Source organism: Pseudophryne corroboree, chromosome 9, assembly GCF_028390025.1.
Source record: "Pseudophryne corroboree isolate aPseCor3 chromosome 9, aPseCor3.hap2, whole genome shotgun sequence".
In the NCBI taxonomy this organism is placed as follows: Eukaryota; Metazoa; Chordata; class Amphibia; order Anura; family Myobatrachidae; genus Pseudophryne; species Pseudophryne corroboree.
The window spans coordinates 28,482,023-28,502,658 of NC_086452.1; the positions used below are offsets into that span (position 1 = coordinate 28,482,023).

General features: G+C 45.7%; 1 protein-coding gene and 1 non-coding gene across 3 annotated transcripts in view; both read left to right on the top strand.

The window, feature by feature from the left end:
* ZRANB2 (zinc finger RANBP2-type containing 2) overlaps positions 1 to 20,636 on the top strand; it is a 39,355-nt gene that overhangs the window by 14,283 nt on the left and 4,436 nt on the right. For both annotated transcript variants that reach the window (XM_063939093.1, XM_063939092.1), the window contains exons 2-8: positions 16,135 to 16,187; positions 16,284 to 16,392; positions 17,057 to 17,139; positions 17,469 to 17,545; positions 17,730 to 17,876; positions 18,591 to 18,742; positions 20,472 to 20,558. In XM_063939093.1, coding sequence (XP_063795163.1) covers positions 16,135 to 16,187; positions 16,284 to 16,392; positions 17,057 to 17,139; positions 17,469 to 17,545; positions 17,730 to 17,876; positions 18,591 to 18,742; positions 20,472 to 20,558 — 708 coding nt within the window. The remainder of the gene's footprint in view (positions 1 to 16,134; positions 16,188 to 16,283; positions 16,393 to 17,056; positions 17,140 to 17,468; positions 17,546 to 17,729; positions 17,877 to 18,590; positions 18,743 to 20,471; positions 20,559 to 20,636) is intronic.
* LOC134959262 (U2 spliceosomal RNA) lies at positions 3,534 to 3,724 on the top strand. The gene has a single exon (XR_010187323.1). It is a non-coding gene; the product is annotated as a U2 spliceosomal RNA (small nuclear RNA).

Genomic DNA, 20,636 nt, shown 5'->3' on the forward strand with positions numbered 1-20,636 from the left:
CCTATTTCCAGCTTGTTCCGGAATCACCTCCGTTTTAGTTTTGTGCCTGAGGAGTACAGGCCAGGTTTTTTTGCCTGTAGTTTTTAGCTAGGTTTCTTTTGCTTTGATTTCAGTTTTGTTACATACTTAGTCCCTGTGTACAGGTGACGAGTATGATAGGAGTGGGATCTCTGGCCCTCATTCCAAGTTGTTCGCTCGCTAGCTGCTTTTAGCAGCCATGCAAACGCTAAGCCGGCGCCCTCTGGGAGTGTATCTTAGCAGAAGTGCGAACGAAAGGATCGCAGAACAGCTGCTACAAAAAATAGATTGTGCAGTTTCTGAGCAGCTCCAGACCTACTCGTAGCTTGTGATCCCTTCAGACTGTTTAGTTCCTGTTTTGACGTCACGAACACGCCCTGCGTTCGGCCAGCCACACCTGCGTTTCCCCAGGCACGCCCGCGTTTGTATCTGACACGCCTGCGTTTTTACACACACTCCCTGAAAACGGTCAGTTACCACCCAGAAACACCCACTTCCTGTCAATCACTCTGCGGCCAGCAGTGCGATTGAAAAGCGTCGCTCGACCTTGTGTGAAACTGCATCGGCTGTTGTGAAAGTGCATTGTGCCCCATACGCATGCGCAGAACTGCTGCTTTTTTACCTAATCGCTGCGCACGAAAACTGCTAGCGATCAACTCGGAATGATCCCCTCTGAGAAGCCACCATACTAAGGTCATTGGGGCTTACGTCTTCCGGGCAGAGACCTGAGGAGGCACTTCTCTGGTAGGACAGCCACCACCTGCCTGGGCTGTTGCTTCCACTGATATTATGAATGCGGTGTTCCCCATGCCCCCCACCCTTTTCTCTCTGTGGGTGTGTGTATTACGGCGCTGTGAGATGTGGGGACTGTGTTAACTGATGGATGCTAGAGACTGTTAGCCGCCGCCACCGTGCGCTTGTATGATAGGAGGCAGTGGGCTTTTGTTACAGCAGACGGAGCGGTTCATTCCCGCTCCCGCTGCTAGTTTCCCTAGAGCCACGTCCACAGTACAGTGCGAGGAGGTCCTTCTACTGAAGGGACTGTATGGGCTAGCCACGGTGGGATGCAGAAGGGGAGTTAACAACTTCCCGCCTTTCTCTTCCTACTCAGCCACATATTGCCGCCCGCCCACCTCAATGGGGGAGGGATTGAGCCGCAGACGACCTCTTCTTCACGCTGGCTGGACAGACATATCGGAGGGGATACTGCGCAGCACACACTTCTCACCCTGCTTAGTACAGGCCCTGTGTTATTGTGCAGTTATTACTGTTTTCTTTAACTGTGATAGACTTATTTAATCTGGACTCGCTGTTATACCCCTTTTCCACCTACGATGCGGGTCACAGCCGGCTCCTGACACTGGTGCTACCCGGCTGTGACCCGCATCGGCCCCTTTCCCATCAGCTGTCACCATCCCGGCATATTGCCAGGTTGGTGACGCGGCAGGGTCGGCGCTGGGAGATCACATGATCTCCCGGCGCCGCCCTTCCATACACTGTAAACGGGCACCGTGTCGCATCGACACGGCTTCTGTTTACACTACACCTTACCTGGATCATTCCCGTGTCCTACCCAGGTAGCTACCCCGGTAGGATTCCCGGGTCACTTGATCCGGGTTTTTCCTGAGTGAGCCGTTTCCACTAGCAAAAAACACGGGTAAATGCGCGCCCCCATGCATTTACCCGTGTTTCTCTTTCATCCATCTGGGGGACGCTGCGCACTTACTAATGGGTTAGAGTGTGTGGGATGGGAGTTTGGCACAGAACCTATAAAAAACTAACTAACTCCTCCCCCCTCTAACCCCTCCCATCTCCAGCCTGACCAGCAGATTACCTCAGTTTTAGTTTTGTGCCTTGGAGGACAGGCACAGTTTCCTTTGCTCTTAGATTTTAGTAGGTTTTTGTTTCCTATCTGTTTTGATTTTATGTTTAGTCCCTGTATACAGGCGACAAGCATATTGTGAGTGGGGTTAAGTTATATAGAAGGCGGCTGTGTGCCTTATTTCTCACTCACCCAGCCTCTAGAAAGTCACCATGCCAGAGGTCTCTGGGGCTTTCTGTTACCGGACACAGCACCGAGGAGGCACTATATCAGGTAGGACAGACAACTTGCCCTGGCAGTGTTGGACAGTGTCCCATTATTACTATTTCCATTTAGACAGTGACGCGCAGCAGGGTACTGAGAGCGGCTAGGATCACGCCGCTGACATGCCGCTCACCGCTACTTCGGATCCTGCCATTTCCGCTTCAGGGCAGGCGGCGGCGGGACTGCAGAAGGGGAGCGGTAGTCGCGTCTGTATAACTGAAGGAGTTTTACGGCTGCTACAGGCCGTTCTCCTAAAGGGGCTTCCCGCCGTGCTTTTCCCGCATTGCCGGTCTTTACTGTTCCGCCCATCACTGTCTGTGGGGACGGACTCAACCAGCGGGCGCCATTTTACTACCCACTCCCTCTGTATCAACGCTGTCTGAACAGGGAACGCTGCACAACAGAGGAGGAGATTATCTGACAGAAACCTGACTCACCCTGTTATTATACAGGCGGGGATCAGAAAATACAAGTGTTATTGGGTTAAATCAGAAATCTGCATCTCCCAATTTTATGTCTTGTCTGCCTATATTTCGGTAGTCTCACTGTAATAAAGTTATTTTTATCTCACCCTGTTTATTACACAGGCGGGGATCATTTCTTAACTAGTGTTGTGCTATTCTGACATAGACAACAGTTTTTTGTTTTTTACCTGTTTACAAACATCATGTTATAAAAGGAGCGTTATAGCTCAGTCGGTAGAACTGGACCACAGCACACAGAGTTAAGAGGAACATTATTGTGTGCTTTGGTTGTGGCCTTGTATATTCCATGGTCTGTAAACCAGCAAATCTCCTAAAGGAACGGCAAGTTCAGTAGTTTACTACACAGGAGCTCCAATAGCGTGGTGGGCTAATGCTGTGTATTGGCAAGATAGAGTACACAGGTTTGATTCCCATATACATTTAATTGCATGTTCCCAATGTGGCTCCAGACTTCCTTAAGGTAGCACGGACACAGGTACCCCATGCTCCGGGACACTAGTTGCGGAGCAGCCGGGAGGTTCCAGGGATCAGTTTATGCCTCTGTGGGCCAGACACACCCCAATCCAGAATAATACGGATGGGGTAGTGGTTAGCATTGCTGCCTCACAGCACTGAGGCCATGAGCTTGTTTAAATAGAAGTATATGCATATACCAAGCAGGTTTAAATTGCTCTACAGTCTTAGCCTCTACCACCGCTCATGGGAGGCTATTCCACTTATCCACTACCCCTTCTGTGAAGAAATTTTTTCCTTAAATTTTCCCTGAACCTACCTCCGTTCAGTGTATGCCCATAACTGTGTGAAGTTATATATGTATATATATTCCCTGTACTTGCAGGGATTGGGGTTCCAGGACCGGTCCACAAATACCGGTATATTTTTTTGAGTCTACTTTTCCTTACACTATGTCAATGTAATGGGTCTGGTACTCTGTTTATTACTTAGCAGCTTCTTGGTCTTTTGGCTAAGATCAGGTGTAGTATCTATTCTTATCAGTTTAATATCTGATACGCCCCCTATCTGGGGGCCATGTATTAAATGGATTTTTAGAACAGGCAGATGGAAGAAGAGCTTGCTCTGTCCACTCCACACATTGACCCGGTATTGCAGTACCTCCGGGACCGGTGCACCTTTCAAACAGACTTTTTCTATTTCTTGTACTCTATGTACTCATGAATTGCCAAATGGCTTGACAAAGCTCCTTAATCAGTTCATACTGTGCAACGAAGCTGGTCTTTGACAGACAATATAGCTCCTTTACTTCAGAGGCATTTTGAGGCTTCTTCTAAAGAAAATGGTGAGATAAATCCTGTCAGTGAGGATCCTTCAGGATAGAAATAAGAAATAATCTACTGAATTTCTTGGTTTCCACCTCTTCCTTCACGTTGAGAGAATGTTGATGGAAGTCTGACTACACACCTGATGCAAAAAGTTTATATTTCCAGGGAAATGTGTCTGTCTCTAGTACATACTGTTTTCGGTTCAGTTTCGGTGTCTCATTATTAGAGACAGTATTTCTTTATCCTTTTCGCTGATAAAGACACTGATCTAATGAAGGTTCCACTAATAATTAGTGGACGCATCCATCATGGGAGAGCCTAAGGCGACTGTCTTTACTAAAGTACAGTATGTGACCTTAACAGTCATCACAGATTGACAACAGTGAGACCGTTATTATATTGGTATTCATTCTGACAGGAATATTACTACGCGCTCTCCTGGCTTATGCATGAATTTTTAAACCGTTTGCAGGTTGCATAATGCAAGTTGTCCATTCTTGTGGCAGCTGATCCTTTTCAAATTATCCATTGACAGATTTGGTCTCTCAGGCTCTATTCCCTATCTACTCAATGTTGCATCTTTTCCCTGGCTATGACACCCTTCTATTCATTATGGTTGCGAATCGTGAAATTCTGCTTCCAAATTACAACGTACTTTGCAGGCAGGAGCAAATAACTCTATCAGTAAGGTGTATGCCTGCGGTATAACAGGTCGTGGGTTCTCATCCTGAGTAAATAGCTGAGAAATGGGTATTTCTCTAACGTCCTAGTGGATGCTGGGGACTCCGTCAGGACCATGGGGAATAGCGGCTCCGCAGGAGACAGGGCACAAAAGCAAGCTTTTAGGATCACATGGTGTGTACTGGCTCCTCCCCCTATGACCCTCCTCCAAGCCTCAGTTAGGTTTTTGTGCCCGTCCGAGTAGGGTGCAATCTAGGTGGCTCTCTTAAAGAGTTACTTAGAAAAAGTTTTTAGGTTCTTTATTTTCAGTGAGTCCTGCTGGCAACAGGCTCACTGCATCGAGGGACTTAGGGGAGAGATTTTCAACTCACCTGCGTGCAGGATGGATTGGATTCTTAGGCTACTGGACACCATTAGCTCCAGAGGGAGTCGGAACACAGGGCTCGCCCTGGGGTTCGTCCCGGAGCCGCGCCGCCGACCCCCCCTTGCAGATGCTGAAGATGAAGAGGTCCGGAACCAGGCGGCAGAAGACTTTCAGTCTTCATCAGGTAGCGCACAGCACTGCAGCTGTGCGCCATTGTTGTCAGCACACTTCTCACAGCAGTCACGGAGGGTGCAGGGCGCTGGGGGGGGGCGCCCTGGGCAGCAATGTATAATACCTGTATGGCGAAAAATACATCACATATAGCCCTTGAGGCTATATGGATGTATTTAACCCCTGCCAGATATCAAAAACTCCGGAGAAGAAGCCCGCCGAAAAGGGGGCGGGGCCTATTCTCCTCAGCACACAGCGCCATTTTCCCTCACAGAAATGCTGGTGGGAAGGCTCCCAGGCTCTCCCCTGCACTGCACTACAGAAACAGGGTTAAAACAGAGAGGGGGGGCACTGATTTGGCGATATGTACATATATTAAAATGCTATAAGGGAGGAACACTTATATAAAGGTTGTCCCTGGATAATTATAGCGTTTTGGTGTGTGCTGGCAAACTCTCCCTCTGTCTCCCCAAAGGGCTAGTGGGTCCTGTCCTCTATCAGAGCATTCCCTATGTGTGTGCTGTATGTCGGTACGTGTGTGTCGACATGTATGAGGTAAATGTTGGTGAGGAGGCGGAGCAAATTGCCTGTAATGGTGATGTCACTCTCTAGGGAGTCGACACCGGAATGGATGGCTTATTTATGGAATTACGTGATAATGTCAACACGCTGTAAGCCGGTTGACGACATGAGAGGGCCGGCGAACAAATTAGTATCTGTCCAGGCGTCTCAAACACCGTCAGGGGCTGTAAAATGCCCATTTACCTTAGTCGGTCGACACAGACCCAGACAAGGACACTGATTTCAGTGTCGACGGTGAAGAAACAAACGTATTTTCCTTTAGGGCCACACGTTAAGGGCAATGAAGGAGGTGTTACATATTTCTGATACTCCAAGTACCACAAAAAAGGGTATTATGTGTGAGGTGAAAAAACTACCTGTAGTTTTTCCTGAATCAGATAAATTATATGAAGTGTGTGATGATGCGTGGGTTTCCCCCGATAGAAAATTATTGGCGGTATACCTTTTCCCGCCAGAAGTTAAGGCGCGTTGGGAAACACCCCTCAGGGTGGATAAGGCGCTCACACGCTTATCAGAACAAGTGGCGGTACCATCTACAGATAGGACCGTACTTAAGGAGCCAGCTAATAGGAGGCTGAAAAATATCCTAAAATGTATACACACACATGCTGGTGTTATACTGTGACCAGCGATCGCCTCAGCCTGGATGTGCAGACCTGAGGTGGCTTGGTCGGATTCCCTGACTAAAAATATTGATACCCTTGACAGGGACAGTATTTTATTGACTATAGAGCATTTAAAGGATGCATTTCTATATATGCGAGATGCGCAGAGGGATATTGCACTCTGGCATCAAGAGTAAATGCGATGTCCATATCTGCAAGAAGATGTTTATGGACACGACAGTGGTCAGGTGATGCAGATTCCAAACGGCACAAAGATGTATTGCCGTATAAAGGGGAGGAGTTATTTGGGGTCGGTCCATGGGACCTGGTGGCCACGGCAACTGCTGGAAAATCCACCGTTATTTACCCTAAGTCACATCTCTGCAGAAAAAGACACCGTCTTTTCAGCCTCAGTCTTTTCGTCCCTATAAGAGTCATATCTGCCCAGGGATAGAGAAAAGGGAAGAAGACTGCAGCAGGCAGCCCATTCCCAGGAATAGAAGCCCTTCGCCGCTTCTACTAAGTTCTCAGCATGACGCTGGGACCGTACAGGACCCCTGGATCCTACAAGTAGTATCCAAGGGGTACAGATTGGAATGTCGAGGCGTTTCCCCCCTCGCAGGTTCCTGTAGTCTGCTGTACCAATGTCTCCCTCCGACGGGGAGGCAGTATTGAAAATAATTCACAAGCTGTATTCCCAGCAGGTGATAATAAAAATACCCCTCCTACAACAAGGAAAGGGGTATTGTTCCACACTATATGGTGGTACTGAAGCCAGAAGGCTAGGTGAGACCGATTCTAAATAAAAAAATTTTTTTGAACACTTACAAAGGTTCAAATTCAGATGGAGTCACTCAGAGCAGTGATAGCAAACAAGGGGACTATATAGTGTCCCGGGACATCAGGGATGCTTACCTCCATGTCCCAAAAATTTGCTTTTCTCACCAAGGGTACCTCAGGTTCGTGGTACAGAACTGTCACTATCAGTTTCAGACGATGCCGTTGGATTGTCCAAGGCACCCCGGGTCCTTACCAAGGTAATGACCGAAATGAGGATTCGTCGTCAAAGAGAATGGACGACCTCCTGATAAGAACAAGGTCCAGAGAACAGTTGGAGGTCGGAGTAGCACTATCTCAAGTAGTTCTACGACAGCACGGGTGGATTCTAAATATTCCATAACCGCAGTTGTTCCGACGACACATCTGCTGGTCCTAGGGATGATTCTGGACACAGTCCAGGAAAAGGTGTTTCTCCCAGAGGAGAAAGCCAGGGAGTTATCCGAGCTAATCGGGATCCTCCTAAAACCAGGAAAAGTGTCAGTGCATCATTGCACAAGAGTCCTGGTAAAAATGGTGGCTTATTACGAAGCGCTTCCATTCGGCAGATTTCACACAAGAACTCTTCAGTGGGATCTGCTGGACAAATGGTCCGGATCGCATCTTCAGATGCATCAGCGGATAACCCTATATCCAAGGACAAGGGTGTCTCTCCTGTGGTGATTACAGAGTGCTCATCTTCTAGAGGGCCGCAGATTCGGCATTCAGGATTGGATGCTGGTAACCACGGAGGCCAGCCTGAGAGGCTGGGGAGCAGTCACACAGGGAAAAAAATTTCCAGGGAGTGTGATTAAGTCTGGAGAATTCTCTCCACATAAATATACTGGAGCTAAGAGCAAATTTATAATGCTCTAAGTTTAGCAAGGCCTCTGCTTCAAGGTCAGCCGGTATTGATCCAGTGGGATAACATCACGGCAGTCGCCCACGTAAACAGAAAGGGCGGCACAAGAAGCAGGAGGGCAGTGGTCAAAACTGCAAGGATTTTTCGCTAGGCGGAAAATCATGTGTTAGCACTGTCAGCAGTGTTCATTCCGGGAGTGGATGACTGGGAAGCAGACTTCCTCAGCAGGCACGACCTCCACCCGGGAGAGTGGGAACTTCATCGGGAAGTTTTCCGCATGATTGTGAACCGTTGGGAAAGACCAAAGGTGGACATGATGGCGTCCCGCCCGAACAAAAAACGTGACAGGTATTGCGCCAGGTCACGAGACCTTCAGGCGATAGCTGTGGACGTCCTGGTAACACCGTGGGTGTAACAGTCGGTGTATGTGTTCCCTCCTCTGTTTCTCATAACCAAGGTATTGAGAATTATAAGACGTAGAGGAGTAAGAACTATACTCGTGGCTCCGGATTGGCCAAGAGGGACTTGGTACCCGGAACTTCAAGAGATGCTCACAGAGGACTAATGGCCTCGGGAGCTAAGATGGGATTTGCTTTCAGCAAGAACCATGTCTGTTTCAAGAGGAACCGTGGCATCTGCCTCTAAGAAAGGACCTGCTCCAGCAGGGACCTTGTCTGTTCCAAGACTTACCGCGACTGCGTTTGACGGCATGGTGGTTGAACGCCGGATCCTAAGGGAAAAGGCATTCCGGAAGAAGTCATACCTACCCTGGTCAAAGCCAGGAAGGAGGTGACCGTACAACGTTATCACCACATGTGGTGAAAATATATTGCGTGGGTGAGGCCAGGAAGGCCCCACGAAAAAATTTCGACTAGGTCGATTTCTGCACTTCCTGAAAACAGGAGTGTCTATGAGCCTCAAATTGGGGTCCATTAAGGTTCAAGTTTCGGCCCTGTAGATTTCTTCCAGAAAAAATTGGCTTCAATTCCTGAAGTCCAGACGTTTGTCAAGGGAGTATTGCATATACAGCCCCTTGTGTGCCTCCAGTGGCACCGTGGGATCTCAACGTAGTGTTGGGATTCCTAAAATCATATTGGTTTGAACCGCTCAAATCTGTGGATTTGAAATATCTCACATGGAAAGTGACCATGTTGTGGCCCTGGCCTCGGCCAGACGATTGTCAGAATTGGGGGCTTTGTCTTAAAAAAGCCCATATTTGTTTTTCCAGTCGGACAAGGCAGAACTGCGGACTCGTCCCCAGTTTCTTCCTAAGGTGGTGTCAGCGTTTCACCTGAAACAACATATTGTGGTGCGGTGCCTGCGGCTACTAGGGACTTGGAGGACTCCAAGTTGCTAGACGTTGTCGGGGCCCTAAAAAAAAAAATATATATATATATATTTCCAGGACGGCTGGAGTCAGAAATTCTGACTTGCTGTTTATATTGTATGCACCCAAAAAGCTGGGTGCTCCTGCTTCTAAGCAGACTATTGCTTGTTGGATTTGTAGTACAATTCAGCTTGCACATTCTGTGGCAGGCCTGCCACAGCCAAAATCTGTAAGTGCCCATTCCACAAGGAAGGTGGGCTCATCTTGGGCGGATGCCCGAGGGGGTCTCGGCTTTAAAATTTTGCCGAGCAGTTACGTGGTCAGGGGGGAACACGTTTGTAAAATTCTACAAATTTGATACCCTGGCTGAGGAGGACCTGGAGTTCTCTCATTCGGTGCTGCAGAGTCATCCGCACTCTCCCGCCCGTTTGGGAGCTTTGGTATAATCCCCATGGTCCTGACGGAGTCCCCAGCATCCACTAGGACGTTAGAGAAAATAAGATTTTACTTACCGATAAATCTATTTCTCGTAGTCCGTAGTGGATGCTGGGCGCCCATCCCAAGTGCGGATTGTCTGCATTACTTGTACATAGTTATTGTTACAAAAATCGGGTTATTATTGTTGTGAGCCATCTTTTTTAGAGGCTACTTCATTGTTATCATACTGTTAACTGGGTTCAGATCACAAGTTGTACGGTGTGATTCGTGTGGCTGGTATGAGTCTTACCCGGGATTCAAGATCCTTCCTTATTGTGTACGCTCGTCCGGGCACAGTACCTAACTGAGGCTTGGAGGAGGGTCATAGGGGGAGGAGCCAGTACACACCATGTGATCCTAAAAGCTTGCTTTTGTGCCCTGTCTCCTGCGGAGCCGCTATTCCCCATGGTCCTGACGGAGTCCCCAGCATCCACTACGGACTACGAGAAATAGATTTATCGGTAAGTAAAATCTTATTTTTAACCTATGTCAGGAAAATGTGTATTCTTTTGGGAGGCATTTGTCTGCCTAGAACACGGCCTTCCGAGGTGCCCTCTGCAGGGGCCACGGAGTCGGACACGCTGGTTCCCAGTGGGGAAGATACCAACTTTCTCAGAGTCCACTGGTCCATTGGTTGTAGTGAATTTGTATCACGAACATATATTCTGAATCTTGGGGAACACGTACCAAGCAAAATTCTTTAGTGTCCATCTTGTTTATGTTGCATCCAAGAGACGGGCTCTAATCATTGCAGTCTATTCGCTATCCGCCACAGGAGTATTCAGTCCAATCCTTTTCCCATCATCTGGGCATCGCTGCCATTTTGGGTCAGTTGTTAAAAAAAAAAAAAAAGAGCTCTGTCTCATGCACTTTGTTCTACAGCGGACCTTGGTTCTGGATTTCTTCCTTCGCAGATGATGTTATTCATGGGTGGTATTCTTTTCGATACCTGGTATCTCGAACTTTGGCGGAGTGCAGGATTTACTGACCAGAATAGACTTCCTCTGCAGGACAGTGGTGATTTTACAGGTGGCTCCATTCCCCCGATCTTCTGCCGGGTTTCTTCAATCTCAGTTTCAATGTTATTAATCTCAGGCAGGATTGAGTTTACATAAACAGCAGTTAGCTTCTAAATTAAAATACGAAGATATTTTCATTGGTCGATCTTTTCGTTACACAATACAGATCTGACTCATAGGACTTCATTCTGTCTCGACATGGAGGGTCATACCTACAGTCAAAAGTTTCACACATTACGGTTTTTGGTTTCAACTCTGTCATTTTCAATGAAACTGATGTCCGAAGTGGAAATGTCACTTCCGATCTACGTGCCATCTACAACGCCTTGACTCCAGCTCAATGTCTTCTATAAGGTCTGTCCACTGTGGCCTATATCAATTGTTCTGTGGCACTTGTAGCTGGAGAGCCATCGGAACAGTATCTAACATATGCAGAGGGCGGAATTTTGGATTCCGGCAATATCTGTCATCTCCAGTTGCAGAATGGGCAACTGGGGAGCGGACTTCCTGGATCGTCAGGCTGTTCTTCCTTAATGTATGTGAAATCAGCGGGGATTTCTGGCTTTGGTGTGTCTATGACTAGCCGACATAGACCTCAGGGCTTCCTTGGTACTGTGATCGCTCCGGGGATCCTCTTGTGGCAATCATGGATGCTGTGTCAGCTCCTTCTCACTTTCATCTAGCATATTTATTCTACCTCTGGCAAAATCTAGTGAGTACTTCAACGCATTTGACCAGTGGCTCTTTCGGTTTTCCTAATCCGCTTCGGATTTGCCTGTTGACTATGTTCTGCAATGCTTCAGGCCAGGGTGACCAGGGCTCCTTACAGGGTACCTTTCCGGCCAGCTTTCCACTCTCAAACTTTGCGTCATCAACGGGCTTTTGTCTCTTCTGACTGTGACGGTGTGATTGTGGAGAACGTCATCAAGCCCTACTACGTTTCTGGGTCTCTAACCAATCGCAATGCCAGAACACTTGTCATCGTTGGTGTGTATTTAATGGTCACTCAGCTGGAGTTCTTAGTCCTTTCAGCCTCTTATCTTTTCTGCAACACAGTTGTCAGAGCTACATTGTCTTCTTGTCTTAGGAGACAGGGTTCTGCTCTAGAATTTACTTTCCAGAATGGCTCCTGTTTCTCCTTTCCGGCCTCTGGACTCTTGTTGAGTTGCGGTTTCTTTTCTCTTACAGTGTTTTTGTTTATGCAGTTAGGGTGGTTTTACTTACAAACCACAAGTTGTAGCTGTTTTTCCTCTCCAACACATTGTGCTTTCTGTGTCGTCCCGGGCTCATCCGGGGCGGGTCGGTACTTGGCCTTATTGGTTGTCGTTCGAACCTTACATATTACCTTGTTGGGTTTGTTTGCTGCGCCCAAGCGTGGCTGGCTGACCTCTAAGAACACGGTGACGTGCTGGGTTAATTCTGCTATTCAGCAGGCTTATGTTTCTTAGGCGTTGCCTGTTCCTGATTCCTTAGGGGCTCATTCGACTCGACCTGTTGGAGTCTCTTGTGCTGTTCGCGGCGGTGTATTTGTCGAACAGCTGTGTAGAGCGGCGACCTGGTCGTCCGTACATACCTTCACAAGGTTCTTCAGTTTTTCATACTTTTGGTTTGGAGACTGCCTCTGTTGGGCATCAAATTTTGCAGACTGCTATGTCGTCTGTGTCTCCCTCCTCTAATTAGCTTGCTTTGGGAAATCCCATTAATAAGTGCGCAGCGTCCCCCAGATGGATGAAAGAGAAATAGGGATTTTTGTTTACTTACCGTAAAATCTCTTTCTCTGATTCCATCTGGGGGACGCTGCGATCCCTCCCGTATATATGTTCTGTTCTGCCTTTTCCGGCTTTGCTAAACGTTAACTGAGGTAATCTGCTGGTCAGGCTGGAGATGGGAGGGGTTAGAGGGGGGAGGAGTTCGTTTTTTTTTTTTATAGGTTCTGTGTCAAACTCCCATCCCACACACTCTAACCCATTAGTAAGTGCGCAGCGTCCCCCAGATGGAATCAGAGAAAGAGATTTTACGGTAAGTAAACAAAAATCCCTATTTTTGGAGCTAGTGGAAAAGGAGTAGTATTCTGTTACTCACTGTGATTAGTACAGGCAGGGTACATAACTTTACAAGACACTTGTTAGAGGGTAATTCTATTTAGACTTAACTCTCTCTAGTGCTATTTTCTTTTCTTATTGTTTACTACTTGTTTACTTAATAGGCCACTGGTAGGATTTATACAGACTATGTATGACCAGTAAACCGGACGGGTCTACTAAGGGGAAAGCAGGCTCAGCTGTTTGTTTTGCCTATTCACAGTCAAAGGGTAGCACAATTCCTCAGTGGGCCAGGAACATGGCTGATGCTATTGCTGACTTGCGTCGGTCCCAATCGAGTACTGATTCAGGACAGTGCTGAGGAGCCACTGTGGGCAAGAAAAATGTCTTTCTGACTTGGCACAGTCTTTGAACAAGTTAATGACTGCTTCGGGTTCCACTACTACTAAGCTGCACCAGCCACAGCCCGCTATCGCTTTCCCAGGAGAGGTAGTTAAATTCCGCAGTTCCCCCTCTGGAGGAAGGTGAAGTAGATCCTCAGTGGGAGGATACCTCCGCTTGGGAAGAGGAGGAGTTGTCTACAAGCTCAGGTGTCAGATTATTGATAGAAGCCATATGTCAGACCTTTAATCTTCAAAAGACAAGTGGCTGTTTTTCCCTTCCTAGGTGCATTTTGCGGAAACTTAAAAAAAATAAAATTAAAAAAACAAACCTTGACTGAAACCGGATTTGCGGTTTCAAGCTCCTAAGAAATTGAGATTTCTGTACCCATTTGCGGAGGAAGTCACAAAATTCTGGGAATCAGCTCTGAAGGTGTATGCTCCTATTACACATCTTGCAAAGGCTACGGTTTATCCCTTCAGTACAATCAGTGACATTGAAGGATCCCACGGATAGGAAGATAGAGGCGATTCTTAAATCTATGTTCGCCTTATCAGGTATTTCTCTACGTCCAGTCCCAGCCGCCGCTTGGGTCCTTAAGGCCGTGGATGACTGGCTAGCACGGGTTGTATCTGGAATGCAATCTGACGATCCATCAGAGGCTATTCAATTAGTGGAACACATTTTTGATAACTCACTTATGTAGGTGAAGCCTTGTTGGACTCTGCCTTGCTCCAATCACATGTTTCGGCTTTAGCGGTAATGGCGAGGCGTTCACTCTGGCTTTGGAACGTTGACTCCGATTCCAAACAGACTTTAACAGCCATTCACTTTGAAGGGGAATTTCTCTTTTTTTTTTTTTTTTTCTTCTCGGAACTTACAAAAAATGATCTCCAAGAGCCCGTTTCTTCCAATTACTCCTCAAAGCCGAAACCAGCAAAGTTTCGATTCTTTCGTACGCAAGGCAGGGGAAGTTTCCAGTCCTTTCAAGCCTGTTTCAAGATTTCCACTTAGAGGGGCGTTTCAAGGTAGGGGAACCCAGGCAACTCGTCGGCCAGCGTCAAGTCTACCGCCAAGCCTACCACATGGAGCTTTGAGATCTCCGGAGGGATCCTTGGTGGTTGGGGCTCGGTTACTACAGTGCAAGGAAGTGTGGCTCCTGTCGAAACCAGATCGGTGTGTGACAGGGGTTGTATCCTGAGGATCCCGGCTGTCAGTATGTCGACAGGGGAGCGAGTGCAACGAAGCCCCTTGTGGGCTCATTGCGCTTGCCACAAGTTCTATTCCCAATCTATGGGTGTCATGGACACCCACAAGTGGGAATAGTCACTGTTCGTCGGTATTCCGGCGTCTCTATCCTGATCGCCAGTGTCCCAACAGCCGGTCACATGACTATATCCCTCATTGGCGACATCCCCAGATTGGCCTGCATGTATAGACAACTGGCGATGTCGTTAATGACCTGCGGGAGCGCGCATCGTTAGCGATATAGTGCATACACACTGGGCAATAGGAACGATATGTCGTTCCTATCCGTCAGAATCGGGCTTATTGTTCATTATGTCGTCTAGTGTGTACCCAGTGTAAGTCTTGCCTGACGCTAAAACCAGTTGTCTCGTCTGCTAAATGGCATGCCTGCAGGGGGCTGCCGTTTCTCCTGACCTCATACATAGCTCTTTTACTAATAAGGGTGGGCATCGGTCTGTCCACTGGGGTCTATTACAAAGGGGGAGGGAGCCAAGTTTTAAAATTGGTGCGACACTCCATAGAGAGAGAGATATATATGAATATATAGATATATATATATATAATCCTCAACAGCGGCACACAGGACACGATCATAGTGACACTTAAATGGATGTCAACGTTTCAAACCTTTAATGGTTTTTCGTCACCCTGACGAAAAACCATTAAAGGTTTGAAACGTTGACATCCATTTAAGTGTCACTGTGATCGTGTCCTGTGTGCCGCTGTTGAGGATTATATATATATATATATCTACTGCTGCCATGCAGTTATGAGGGCACCGGATCAAGTTCTGCTGAATGAAAATAAATATATATATATATATATATATATATATATATATATATATATATATATATATATATATATATATATATATATATATATATACATACACACATAAAAATTTATTTTCATTTAAAATATTTTAAATATATTTTTTCAAATACTTTCTAAATTTTATTAAATAAAAAAAAATTAAAAAACATGACCATTTCTGACTGCTTCTGTGGGGGAGAAAATGTTTCTGTGTCCGGTAGCTTTGATTTACGGTATCCGTTTGGATGGTCGACCATGTTGTGGCCGACACTCATTAGGTCGACCACTATTGGTCGATTTTGACATAGTCGACACGTGAAAATGGTAGACACATGAAAAGGTCAACATGAGTTTTTCCCTTTTTTTTGGGGGGGGGGGGGGGGGACTTTCCCATACTTTACCGTTTCCAACCATAGTCCATGTGGATCGTAATCTGTGCCGAGCGCAGCGAGGCACCCTGCCCGAAGCATGGCGAGCGAAGCGACGCAGTGCACTAATTGGGGTTCCCAGTCACTTTACACAGAAAATGACACCATATAAAGCGCTGCGGCATATGTGTGCGCTGTATAAGTCACTGTTAATAAATGGCATGAATAGAATGTTGCAAAATAGAATTTGTCCATGAGATGGTTTTCTGATTTGATATTCTAATTACCCGTTATTGCGACGTTGTGATCATATTGTTAGGAATCAGGTTGGCAGTGACTGTATCACCATTTAATGATTAACATACGAGTGAAGGTCACATATTATAGCCGTTATCTCCTGTGTATTGTAGATTGTCTGCTGTGTGTGGAGGCGGACCATTGTAGGGTTATGAAGCGCACGTTATATATTGCTGGTTCTACATACGGCTGTTTCTTCTCTCCTTTAGATGCGGGAATGTAAACTTTGCCAGAAGGACGAGTTGTAACCGGTGTGGGCAAGGTGAGGGGGCACAGAGATTTGTATGAGGCGCTACGTGTACCCAATAGATTCCTATCAAACTTTTTATGATTTTATATATACATATTTTTTTTTTAGAAAAAACAACCGATGCCAAAATGATGAAAGCCGGAGGGACTGAGATAGGGAAAACTCTGGCCGAGAAGAGCCGCGGACTGTTTAGTGCCAATGACTGGCAATGCAAAACGTAGGTGACTCGGTGTGCGTCTGTAAGGAAACATTCTATAGGGCCGCATGACGTGAGGGCACTATATACGCATTATATATAATAACCTAGATTGGCGGAGGAGTTTGTATGCTCACTCTCAGCCCGGTGCAGTAACTGGTGAGGGTGCAATGTTCGTGCTGGACTTTTCTGTAGCTGATCCCAGCCTGTATTACAGACCAGTTAGTTATATTTCTATCCAACAGGTCACCTTTATTTCTACTCCCAGACAAAGGGGGACATGTAGCAAACCTTCTAATGTGGACAAGTTGCCTGTAGCAAATCAATCCGTTTCTAACTATCGTTTATCTAGTGCATTAAAAAAAAAAAATACATTTAAATAAAAGATAGCTGGTATCTAATTGGTTCCTATGTTCAACGCCTCGACTGTTACAGCCCTCACCCGGAGCCACATGGTTCTATCAAGGTGCAGCGTTATCTGCTCTTTTATCTTTACTCCCACCTCAGTCTTGGCCCCACGATGTGCGCTACGTGGGTGAAACGGTTGTTAGACACCGTTGCTTTGCTCTGTAAACAGGGCAGCTCCAAAACATACAAACTTACACACTGCCTGTTACATTACTGCTGTGTGTTTTTCGCTTGTGTAAGTTTCCGATTTAATACATTTACTGTTTCTGCTTTTCAGTTGTGGAAATGTAAACTGGGCGAGAAGATCTGAGTGCAACATGTGTAATACACCGAAGTATGCCAAACTGGAGGAGAGGACTGGTATGCATTCATTATGACCACTTTTCACAACTAGTTTCTCCTTCATCCTCTAGGGGACACTGGAACAATATAGACAATGGGGTATAGGCAAGTCGATAATTGGAGCCTGGCACATTCATTTTTTTTTCAGGAAGTGTAGCTGGCTTCTCCCCCTCCGATGAACGCTCTTTAGTTGCTTTAGACTTTTCTTTTGTTATTTGTAGCTGGTTTCCACACTTTACGCAGCACTTGTACGCCTTCCCTTTGTCCATTCAGGACGTGCAAAAGTTATTAGAATTTATTTATTGTGATCTTTAAAAACGCCTCAGTCTGTTTTCTATTCATTATAGGTTATGGGGGTGGATTTAATGAACGTGAGAATGTGGAATACATAGAACGTGAGGAATCTGACGGCGAGTATGATGAGGTGACGTACCCTAATTGGCTTTGATCTAACTCGCCATCTGTAATATTAACGTAACCGAAGTGTTTGTCTATTACAGGCTACGTTAATCGTAATTTCAATTTTTCTTTTTACTGTGAAAAATGGCAAGTTTTATCCTTGTTTTAGTGGGGCTTTTAATTGTTTTTAATTTTTTTTCTGTTTATAGTTTGGGCGAAAAAAGAAAAAATATCGTGGAAAGCCATCTGGTCCCAAATCCGTAGGCAAAGGCGAAGAGAAAGAATCAGGTGGTGAGGAGGAGGAGGCAGATGAGGAAGAAGAAGAAGGAGATTTGTCTAAATATAAGCTGGATGATGTAAGTACTGATCGTTAATGGGTTCCAATATATGGATCAACAGTCAATAGGTCACCGTGACAATGGTCGACACGTGGGTTTTTCTTTACATATTTCCCAACTTTTTTGCTTAATTTACCATCCACTTGGGCTACGATTGGGAATAGTAACCTGTGGCGAGTGCAACGAGCCACCTTGCCCGAAGCATGGCGAGGGTACATGTTACACTATTTGTGGTCACATATGACGAAACATAACAATACCCCAAAAACTAGAGATGAGCGGGTTTGGGTTTTACTCTGATTTATTCGGTTCTCAAAACGGCATCTTATTGGCTATCCAAAACAAGAGACATCCGTGAGCCAATAAGATGCCGATTTGAGAACCGAGTAAAACTGAACCCGCTCATCTCTACCAAAAACTTACACTTTGACCCCGTCAACCTTTTTTCACGTCCTCCCGGGCTTAAAATAATGGTCCGATCTTCTGCCGGAGGAGAAGAGAGCAGTTTGAAAGTCCAGCGGCTCTGTGGTTTTGGTGATGTAAGCGCTGAATTGTCGCCGGCTTAGCGGACTTCTGTAGACTCTGATGTTCCCATTAACCATTGATATCCATATTTGGCTTTGTTCCTTATTGTGAATATAGATTTGGGCACATATGCACTGTTAGTAACGTAATCCAGCACAATCCGCTCTCTGCTGTGTCCTCAATAAATATGTGATTTATTATTTTTAGGATGAGGACGAAGATGAAGATGGTGACCTTTCAAAATACAATCTTGATGCCAGTGAAGAGGAAGATAATAGTAAAAATAAGAAACCTGCAGGCAGCAGATCTAAGTCCCGGTCCTCCCACTCTTCTTCCCCAAGCTCAAGGTCTAGGTCCAGGTAAACGGGTACAGGTCAAGGGTAAAGCCGGGCAAAATGTCAGTATCTATTTAACTTTCTTCCTTTTTTATTTATTTTATATACATATTAATGTTGTAGACTCTTCCAGAGACTTAAACATTCATGTAATATCCTTATTGCGATTTTTAGTTCTTGTTTAACTAAGATCCTGGAGTAAAATACTTTGTCTTTTTGATTGGTTCCCAAAAACAACACTCTCTCTGTCTTCTGGTATTGGGCTTCTACTGTTGCCGTCATGGTTTTCCCATAAAGCAAATGTTTAAGGCTTCCCCTTCTCCCTGGCCGGTGTAAGACTGCCTCAGTCAGGTATTTAAGTATATAAATAACAATAGTTTAGGACTAAGGACTGACGTGTGTCAGACCTTTGGAGGAGGTGCCCATAGCAACCTCTTGATAAAGGATTGGTCGCTATGAGCAACTCCTCCATATTTTTGGGGGGAAGGTTTGATGCTTATCAATTTCTGTGTCCTGGTGTGGACATATTACTGTAGAGATTTGGAGCCAGCGAGGTAGTAACCGCACACGGTTCATTTTGTATAGACCTTGTCCTAGTCACCCATCAGCTTTGAATTTATAGCAGACTATCCCAGTTTTGGCCAATCACTCAAAAAGCTGGTGACCCGTTCCTAGGTGAAGAGAAATGATACGTGTACTGGAGCATTTTAAACAGATGCTAAACATGACCAAAGTGTGTGTGCACTGTGCAGACTTATTGTGGCCTAAACCACTGCCTGCCTGTTCTAGAGACATCGCTAAGTGGCTGGTAAATGGATAGGCTGTGTATTCATAATACAGGGTCTTCACTTCCACGTGTACGTATTAGTGGTCTGTTTTACTGTTCCAGCTGGGTAATTTTTTTCACATACGGTTACCTTATTCAACAATACACACAAAGTATAAAAGAACATATTACCCTACTTACAGGTGAAATGAAACTATGGGGGATATTCAGTTACCCGCGCTGTCTGTCAGGTGTAAAAGTGTCGCCTGGAGTGTGGGGGGGGGGGACGGGGGGGACGGCGCTATTAAACTGGCCCCGATAAGCCGGTGCCTGTTTCTGCCGGGGCTGTTTCTACTGAAAACAGGTTTCGCTGAACCTTCATATTTTTGGGTGAAAAGGATGGGGGGTTTTTCTGTGGGGAAAAACATAGATGAAACATCGGGAAATATCACCCGATGCTTCATCGGCGGTAGTTGAATATCCCCCTATAGGTACTCCTCTGACAAGTTTGCGTTTCTGTGTTGCTTTGCTATAGTGGCCTATCATTAGTGTGTGTTCAGCATATTCGCCTTTATATTACATTGTTCTGATAGTCCATTATAATTATATATGTATATATTTGCAGAAAATTAATTTAAGAAGTAACTTAGTCACAATATTGTAATTATTCAGTAAATATCAAATGCAAGTTAATGAAATTATTTAATATGTACATTCTATATTTATAAATCTAGAGACAAAATGTTCTACCAGGACAGTATATTGTATATTAAAAAAAAAAAAAAAAAATGTATATAACTGTAAATATTACACATTTTGGATTGGCTTGTCTTTTAGCTATTGTTGCCCTTTAAACTGAAGGTATTTATGTAATCAGAGCTACTTTAATTTGACACCGTACCAGTCTGAAGTCGTCTTATGTTGAAACCATTACAAATGTATGTATTGATGACTGGAGCTGGAAAAATATGCACCATGTTGTTTCAGATCCCGTTCGAGAACTTCTTCCAGTTCCAGATCAAGATCTCACTCCGGTTCAAGAGAACGTTCTCCGTCTCGTGGTTCAAAATCAAGGTGAATAGCGGTACCATGCTCTGTCGCGGAGAGAGAGACAGAACTGGGTCAGGATCTTGTTCCGCGTTGTCTCCTCTA